This window comes from Numida meleagris, chromosome 1 (assembly GCF_002078875.1).
Source record: "Numida meleagris isolate 19003 breed g44 Domestic line chromosome 1, NumMel1.0, whole genome shotgun sequence".
NCBI lineage: Eukaryota > Metazoa > Chordata > Aves > Galliformes > Numididae > Numida > Numida meleagris.
In genome coordinates this window covers 109,898,367-109,908,377 of record NC_034409.1, presented here as the reverse complement: position 1 = coordinate 109,908,377, position 10,011 = coordinate 109,898,367, and the positions used below count along the sequence as shown (strand labels likewise).

The 10,011-nt window shown below is 37.4% G+C and overlaps 1 protein-coding gene across 6 annotated transcripts in view; it reads right to left on the bottom strand.

Moving 5' to 3' along the window:
- The window catches only part of CASK (calcium/calmodulin dependent serine protein kinase), a 206,662-nt gene that overhangs the window by 112,567 nt on the left and 84,084 nt on the right, over positions 1-10,011 (bottom strand). For all 6 annotated transcript variants that reach the window (XM_021407417.1, XM_021407442.1, XM_021407408.1 and 3 more), the window contains exons 4-5: positions 2,911-2,988; positions 20-92 (exon numbers count right to left, since the gene is read on the bottom strand). In XM_021407417.1, coding sequence (XP_021263092.1) covers positions 20-92; positions 2,911-2,988 — 151 coding nt within the window. The remainder of the gene's footprint in view (positions 1-19; positions 93-2,910; positions 2,989-10,011) is intronic.

Genomic DNA, 10,011 nt, shown 5'->3' with positions numbered 1-10,011 from the left:
AAAAAATCCCGTATCTTACCTTCACGTCCCTGTGAATTATATTATTATCATGACAGTAACGTAGAGCTTCCAATATCTGTCTCATGTAATGACTGTAAAAACAAAGACACGATAAATGACAATCCTGCAGGAAAAAAAATATTATGCAGATATCACTACCTATAAAGAGTCTAACCACATAAACCACTGATCAACCAACTAAACTGAATAAAAGTTCAGTAGACAGGAGTTTATGTTTAATGAATAATAAAAACTAAAGCTTGAGGACTATTCTGATTGAAGCCAAGGGAAAATTAGGAAAGAAAAATCTGCATTTTCCATTACATAAATGTTTCAAATGTTCAATAATTCTGTTTCGCATGATGAAAGATTCAGGGCTCTTCAATTTTTTTCATAAAACACAGAAAGGAAAAAAAGTGGTATCAGTGTCTGATTTACCTATGATGGGACAGAACCAAGATCTTGACTTGGCTGATGCAGAATGAAGACTGACTTCTTTTCCTCTGTGTCCTATGAGGGAGACTGAACACTGGAGGTTGCCGAGAGGTTGTCTAGTCTCCATCTTTGGAGACAGTAAAAACCCAACTGAACACGACACTGAGCAACCTGCTCTAGATGACCCAGCTTTTAACAGGTTGGCTGGAGTGGATAATCCCCCAGAAATCCCTTTCAACCTCAAAAATGTTGTGATCTGGTCAGTTTTAGGATGTAGAAGATTTCTATAATGTATTTTGTATGTTCAGTATAAAAACTAGAAATAATTTTTCCTCTTTAACTCTCTAAAAAAGTTAAATGTGTTGGACTTGGTGTTAATTTGAGATGTACATATTATGCAAGATATTAATGTTCTTTTGCATGTAGTAAATTTCTAGGATAGTTTCTCAATTGTTTTACTCATATTTATCACTTTGTGTCTCATCAAGTTAGAGAGTGACCTGCTGGAAAGGAGCTCTGTGGAGAAAGACCTGGGTGTCCTGGTGGACAGCGGGTTGGCCATGAGCCAGCAGTGTGCTCTTGTGGCCTAGAAGGCCAGTGGTATTCTGGGGTGCATTAAAAAAAGAGCTGCCAGCAGGTCAAGGGAGGTGATCTTCCCTCTCTGCTCTGCCCTGGTGAGGCCACATGTAGTATACTGTGTCCAGTTCTGGGTTCCCCAGTTCAAAAAAACAGGGATCTCCTATAAAGAGTCCTGTGGAAGGTGACAAAGATGATCAGGTGCTGGAGCATTTCCCTTATTAAGAAAGGCTGAGAGAGCTAGGACTGTTCAGCCTGGGGAAGAGAAGGCTGAGAGGGGATCTTATAACTGTTTACAAATATCTGAAGTGTAAGAGTCAAGTTGATGGGGGCGGACACTTATTGGTGGTGAGCAACAACAGGACCAGGGGCAACAGGGAGAAACTGCAACACAGGAAGTTCCATACTAATGCAAGGAAGAACTTCCTTACTGTCAGAGGGATGCAGCACTGGAATAGACTGCCCAGAGAGGTTGTGGAGTCTCCTTCTCTGGAGATATTCAAGACCCACCTGGACACCCGTGTGACCTGCTGTAGGGAATCTGCTTTAGCAGGGAGGTTGGATTTGATCTCCAGAGGTCCCTTCCGACTCCTACAATTCTGTGATTCTCTAATGATCTTGAGAAAACAGAATACATCCTCACCAAGTTTTTTAATGACACCAAACTGCAGGTGTAATAAATACAGAGGGCAAAGTTGGCTTTAGAGGGACATCAGTAAGAGGAAAGGGCCAATCAGAAGCTTATTTCATCATTTATTAATTCAGCTAGGACAAATGCAACATCTTGCACTTGAGACTGAGTAACCACTTCAAAGGTATATGCTGGATACAGGCTGCAAGGGGATTGGCTGCGTAGCAGCTCTCCTGGAAAGGGAGTCAAGGGTCTTGAATGACAGTAGGATTCGTGCGAGTCAGTAGTGAGTCCTGTCAACCTATCAAGTCCCACAGCAGACTAAGCTTACTCAGCATAACAAACACTTCAAGGGAAGTTCTCATTAGACTGATAAACTTGAGTAAGTTCAGCAGACATCAAAATGCACAGGAGGCTGGAGTGCACGCTCTACTAGAGGCTGAGGGAAACAAGATGTTTACTTTGGAGAAAGCAAAGCTTAGGAGAGAACCTTGTAATAGTCTTTCCATATCTAAGAGGAGGTATGGAGAAGATGGAGCCAAGTCCTTAATTGTGCCACAGTAGTCATACACTAAACTGCCATACACTGAACCAGTAGATTCTGGCTGGTTACAGGGACATCACTCACACTGGATCTATTTGCCCAGGGATGCTGTGGAATGCCCATCCTTGGAGGCTTTCTAGTACCAAATGGACAAAGTTCATGACCCAAATGTAGAGTTGACTCTGCCTCTAGCAAGAGATTTAAATAGACCACTTTCCAGCATCTATGATGCTAAAAATCTGAAGTGTCTAGAAAAGCAAATACAGAATCTCGTGTTCTTTGAGCTCAGTTTTCATGCTATTAGGACATGGTGTTTTGCTGTCCTACAGTTTCATACTCACTTTGATATTAGTTCATCTGGTAAGTGAAAAGTTGAACTGACTACACATGAAATCATATAAAAAAGAAGAAAAGGGTCCAACTAGCACAACCAATAAAAGTCACACCTGTCAGGCCAACATAGGAGAGATCCATAAAAAGACAAAGACAGAGAATTAGATATTGGATGTAAAATACTATTTTATTCAATGATATCACCCAAATATAAAATTAGTAAAGACAAAATGTTCTGAAATTCTTTTATTATGCTAATTATTGTAACAAACATTCAGATTTGGAAACAGGATTATTTACAGTATTCCTGCTTTTGGATATTAGATTTGCAACAATATATTCCATTCTCTTCCATTCATCCTGTGGGATTAATTAAAATTAAGATACATACCTGGCTACAGCTTCGCTGTACACAAATCCAGCATCTGCTCTCTTCACAATTTCAAAACATAGATCTGCTCCATCCATACTGCAGGTAGAAGTAGGGAAAAATGCTTAAGACATAACTGCAATCAGTTACATAAAAATGCTTAAAAATCTATTTATTCCACTTATATAAACCTAATATAAAATATTCTGGATACATGTGCAATGCGTTATTAAATAAAATAGCATTTGAAAGATTATCTAATTCAATATGGCTTGCCACAGGTTAATTTTTTCATTTCCCTCAGGCCTCTCAAAACTTTATTAGCAAAACCAAACATTTCTCCTATTGCTAAAACTGCTCATTGAACAAGTAGGGGAGACAGAAGAAAGCCAATGCTCTGCATAAGGTGGCTCTGCAGGTTAACAATTAAAGCGTTATGTTAACTGCATTCCTAAAAGCATCATGAGAGCAACTCTAAACAAAGACTGTAGTTATACAAATTCATACTTAAATTGTATTTTAAATGGAAACTATCAAAAATATTCCAGAAATGTAGTATAGTTTTCCCAGTTATCATTCTCACTGGGGTAATTAGGAGTCAAGATATTTTACACCTCACAGCCTCCATGAAGGTACATGAAAACTGTGACATCACAAATACTATATTACTAACTCTGATAACTGCCTGTAGTCTGTGTGATAATCTAACTTCCCAAAGTAAGTTACTAAGTTCTCTAACTTTCCCTAAACTAAGTACTGTAACAATTGTAGATTCGAGTACATTACTTTTACAGTCCTTAGGCTAAAATCAGACTACCATTTCTCTAAAACCAAAGCAGCCTGATGTAGCATAACGATCTTCCTTTTCTTTCTCCTGTAAATAACAGAGTAGACAAGTATCTTGGAATGTTCATTGCTTGACGGGGCAAGGGAAAAGTAACAAGGGTTAACATGAATAATCAAATCACGTACTGTACTTTACATTGAACATGGCACTTGCAGGAATGTAAAATGTAACACTGGTCAGTTTCAGTCATAGAATCATAGGTTTCTGAGGGATAGGAACCCACAAGCATCACTGAGCGCAGCTCCTGGCTCCACACAGCACTATCCAAAATTCAGGCTTCTCACACCTTTTCTTTTTTTCTCTCTACCAAAGACTCAAGGAGGGAAAAAAAAAAAGCTGAATTCACAGGGCATCTAGAAAGTCAATATTAGCAAGGCTGTTTCAGCAAGCAATCCAGAATGCCAACATAACAGCACTTTTTCCTCTGTTACACACCCTCTGTTTAAACAGGCACAAGAAGTATGCAGAAGCTTAAATTCCCAAATACATCCACAAGACAGTCTCATGCAGTAGACTACTGACAACTACAATGGAGACTGGTGAAATTTTAAGTAGGCAGAAACATTTTCTTAGCCAGTTATTTCAGCATGTGATATCATCTTCAGAGCCAACGAACTCCACAAACTGATTACCAAACAATGACTGCACATCGCTGCATCAGTACATTCCTCTCTAGTAGTTTTTCTTGTCTTCCTGAATTTCATAAAGCTTGTGTGTATACATAGCTAACAAAATATCACTCAGATAATATACTGTATTGTGCTACACACAGTATCATATAGCAGTAACAGGGTGAGGTTCAATGAGGACAGTGTAAAACTATTTAGCTTACAGAAAAAAAAAACACCTCACATCAGCCTCCTTGTCAGCCCTCCCTTACAACAATTTATTTCAGCCAGATGGGAAATAAAACTGAAACCTGAGTAACACCTTGTGCTACAAAGCACACGAAGTGTACAATTAACTACGATTAGGAGGTGTTATTCTCGTGAAGCAGCAAAACCTTTCAGAAGACTACTGTCACTCCAACCTGCCAGGAACTACTGATCATTAAAGCTGCAGAGACACACAAGACTGTTAGCACTATCAGTAGTTGCAGAGACAGTCAAGACTGTTGTTCCTTTACGCTAACTTTTCTTTTAAACAAGATGCTTGTAATCAGAATGGTCTTTTACCATATATTTCCACCTCCCACAAATACATTCCAGCATGCTTCATTTACAGCTTTTAACAGTAGGTAGCAGGTTTTTTTTCACTATTTTTTTCAATTATGGTTGATATTAAAAGTGGCTAAAGACCATCAGTGGTAGTGTTTTAAAGTGACAAACTTAATTTTAAGAATAAATGTTTCTTTGTATAACGATAGAGCTTGTATCATCACAATGTTGTTGAATTTTATCTGAAAATCTTATGAAAACATGCAGATGAGGTTGCAAAAGCAGGAGTCAGTCTCAGTTATGAAACAAACAAGCAACAGCACAGAAAATTCAGGCCAGTAACAGGCTAAGAACTCAGGAATATCACAACCACTTTTTTTGCTGCAGAAACTGAAAGATGTATGTGACACAAGAGCATTAAGCTTTTGACATATTTGAATAACTGAAAATCCAGGAAACCTCAAGGTGTTTTAATGCATATCAACATTAGGCATGTGAAAAGTGTAAAAGTAAAATGAAATAAAAAAACCTGAGCTATTAAAACAGACACAAAATGATAAATATACGCTGAAGACAGAAGCTGAAGATGCAGAAAAAGTTAGTGAAGTGATGAAATTACAGCACGCACAATCTGAAAGAGAATCAGTCGGTACCAGTAGAGGGCACTCAGGAAGCTATGTAAATCAACTCGGACAATCTCTGGTATTCACACTGAAAGGGACATATACAGCAGCTCTGAACAGTGAGCTAACAGACATCTTCCCAGAACAACACATCTGAATTGTTTCACGTAACAGTACCAACAATGTCCCTCCATCTCCCATACCTTACTGTAGACTTTTCCATAGTTTTAGCAGGGTTCAGGCACAGTTTGGATGAACGTTTTTTTCAGTAGCTCTGATCAGTGTTAGTATGCACCTACAGTGCTTTCCTGCTATGCTGCGCAAACCCGAAGAAGAGTTGCAGCCTGCCCAGCACGTTTACTCCTGAGTCATGTTCAATGCCGAAATCTGTTCTGAGGCTAAGAGGCACTCTGAAGAATAGATGGTATACTCCAGAGTTCTGTTTTTTAACACTGAAGTACGATAGCTTTGCATGTGCAGATGACGTAGTAACATACAGCCTACAGCTACATTTAAAGTTATTCCACTTAGAATAACAAATAAAGGACAAATAACAAAGTACTCACTGAGTAATATTCTATTCATATATCATACTGTAGAAGGTGATCTTAGGAGGATTAAGTAATTTTAAATAGGTATGCTTAGAAACAATTAACTATTAGTGTTTTCATAGCAATGGTCAAACCTGATGATTAAGCAGCAGAAAAGAAAGAACATATGCATCCTTAAAGAAACACTGGTTTTAGTGTTGGTGGTAGTATAAAAGAATTACTGTACTTTACTTGAAATCTTTGATCCAGACTTCAATCTAATGTGAAAATCTCCATGTCAGCCAGTATCATGGGCCAGACAAAAATACTTTACAGCAACATTGTGTGAATAACTTCAGGTTTATGTAAACTCTTGAAAATACAAGTATATGCTTCAACATTTTATAGTGGCATCAATCAGTTAAGTTTGCTTAGAAGAGGGTCTTCTGAAGCTTTTGCTAAAATAATGCAACTTAAAAATCAATCACCTGTAATAATTAAAGTTACAATAAGTGCTGAAATTTCGATGCATCCGTGTCTTAATGCTCCAAATTCTCAGTTTCTCTGCCAAATTTTGTTACTAAGAACAAACCAGAAATCCATCCAAGACAAACATCCTCTGATTTTTAAGGCTTGCCTTTTCACCAGGAAAACCTGTACAGACTATTGTTTCGGGATCAGAACTGTTAAACTCTCGTTTTCTGTTAACTCTTGTCCAAATGAATGACATCAACAAATATCAAGCAAAGGTGAGTTGAAAATAAGATATAGTTTTCCTCAAGCCTAAGCTATCTTTACATTCTCCTATCACTTCCTTTGACTATAATCAGTAACTACTTCAAAGATTATCAGCAACAAAAAAAGAAATGGCAGGCCCAGACCAGGTAATGACTAAACTTTGCGTCCACCAAGCTACAATATACTGAAAATGTGCACCACATCAATAATCAACAAAAACAAATCCTCCTGTACAAAGTTAATGTAAATTTTATCATGTCAAAAATACCTGTGTTTAGGTCAAATAGTTTGATGCCCTGAATACTTAATACTCTGTGGAATTTGGTTGCTTTAACCATTTGAAATTACGAGTAGTCACTCTGGGTTCCCTTTCTGCCCTCTGCCTGTAGAGATGCCTCAGATTTAATTGTTCAACAACTGAAGTTATGACAGAGAGAATCTCTAAATTAATGACTTCTCTAAGTGTACTGAATTTGAAAATATTTCATTTCACTGGGTACTTTGAGCATTTGGCCTGAACTTTAGATTAGAGGCATGTGAAACTCTATTTTCTTTCTGTAATCTCAGAAACCTGTTTTGATGTGAAAAAATGTAGTACTTTATTTTTTATTTTACTTTTAAAAGTTAACATTCAAGCCTTGCTCTTATCCTAGATCATGTACTATGAAAGTATGGAAAAATAAAATTACAGTAAAGTCGTATAAAAGATGAAGGAGTACAGGTGAGACTACACTGAAAAATAAAACTGGAACAGCAATCCTAACATAATGAAGTGAAATAATGAAAACAAGTTTTCACTCCGTAAGCTAAGGAGCTGTTCTATTTCACAGTATTGTAACAAAGCAGAATAGATAGCATTCCTTCCTTTTTTTTTTTCCTTAATGCTTCCAACAAAGCAGCATGATTCAAAGTTAGCAATCATAATTTAAATGTTCATTAGCATATGCTTATCATAAACCCAAGTAACTGTAAGCATTTAAAATTGCTGCTTTTATGAATTTAAGATTTTAAAACTCAAGCATTTTTACATTTGTTAGCTAGATGAAACTGCACAGTTATATGTATGTAACTATATGTCCAGCCTAACTGCAAAGTTAAATGGGATTAACGTCCTAAGAGACAAATCTTAGAATACACCATGAAAAGCAGGAACACCTATGCACCGTGGTAAGAGAATATTAAATAAATTATAGAATAATAGAATCCTTAGAGTTGGAAGGGACCTTTAAAGGCCATCTAGCCCAACCTCCCTGCAATGAGCAGAGACACCGTTAGCTAGATGAGGTTGCACAGAGCACCGTCCAGTCTGGCCTTGAAAGTCTCCAGCGCTTCCGATCCATATCTGGGCAACCTGCGCCAGTGCCTCACCTAAATGACCAGATGTTAAATATCTGGAATTCACTCTGGAATATCATGTCTGAGCTCTTAAGGATGAAAGGTAAGTACTATCAGTTCACGTACCTTGATAATACTGATGATAAATGGCAGACAATGTATTCGTAAATCTATAACATGGTTTTCAGACACTTCAAATGGAGTATTTGCATTGTTTTAGAAATACTAAAGGCAGTTGACTCCGTTCTCAAAGTATTCTTGTTGATAAAGAGCAATGGTCATTAGAGAAACTAATAAGCAACAGAATATAAAAGCCAAAGCAACAGTTATATTCCAAACACAAATAGTGTTTACTTCCACATGCACAAACTACAAACGCAAATGTTATTATGTGACAGGGACAGCACTGTCTAGAATATTACATTATTAGAAAAAATATGAAAGAAAATTGATTTTCTATTTTCCCCATTTCAGAAATGGAATTTTTAAATGGCACGACTTTGGCGTATTATTTTGTTCTCTGCAAGGCATACACTTGACGATTGCTTTCATGGCTTTTGATGCTATAAAATGTTTAATGTACTTCCACTGACTACACACTTGTATTAGGTAAAAGACCACAGTCAACTCAAGATTCATCGTGGATCACTTGCTACAGAGCTGTCAGCAAATAACACCACAGAATGGGGAAGAAAATTGCACTGTATGGTAAGGACTAGAGTTGGCCAAGTGTTAGGCGTAAGGCCTCTTTAGAGCCTCTAAGGTATGTCCTTCATTAGAAGGGAGAGTCCACTGCCCTTCTGGGGAGCAGCAGAGGGGTGTCTGGGAAACAACTTAGCATAGGCTCATTCTTCCTCTTTTAACGTGCAATAACATCTAAGTACTTTAACAATTTTACTTCAACAGTATGATTTTTTTGCGATAGTGTCTGATTCTTACCATTCGTACCATTTCTCACTTGTATTAGATACACAATGTGTCTGCTTATTTAACTTGTACCTTTTCATAACTATAGATTTCACAAATGTTCAGGGTCATTTTCGCAGCTACTCCATGTAGCTCACAGTTTATGAAGCAGTAGTGGACGTATGTATCATTTATGTGCAACTGATGGCACAAAGTTTTAGGTTTGGTTATTATGTTTGGTTCACGTGCTGGTCCTGAACTAATTTTCATGCAAAGAATCTGCCAGTCCACAAAGAACCTGTTATTGAGTGGGCTTCTGTCTCCTCTGCAGTGCAGCGTTGTCACCCCCTTCTCTGCCATTTCAGAACAACTAGCCGCCAATAAAATATACCTTATTACTTCAGACAGAGCTTAGTTGTAAAGCAGTTAAGCTTGTTATAATAATAGCAGAATGAACAGGAAGCAGTATGAGGGAAAGTAAGTCATGCATAAATATACAGATGCGTTTTTACTAACTACAAGTTTCTTACAATGGTCATAATTACACAGTATGGCGCTCTATCAAATTTGGACACTGCAGCCTTACTTCACTAAAAACATAGTCTTCTGTCAAATTATTTTATGAAAGCATCCCCTCCAGCATAACACACATTGTGCCCACAACTCTTCCATCCCCTCCTACATTTTGAGAACAGGTGTTCCTACTATCTCATTTTCTATCAATGTTACAAAAGATTGATGCCTAGTAGCGTTCAAGGAAGACAAGTACATATGAGATCCTAAAAAATAATTATTCTTCAAATAACTTCGACTTGTATTTCTCTCTTTCACGTGGCCTGAAGTCAAGTACAGTACTGATGTAGTATTCTCATTGTTCAGACCTGCTTTTTATGTATACAAACATAAATAGGTTTGTCATTAAAAATGAATTAGTTTTTATCTCATATTTCTAAGCTCCTGGCATGGTAAACATAGAAGCTAAATCT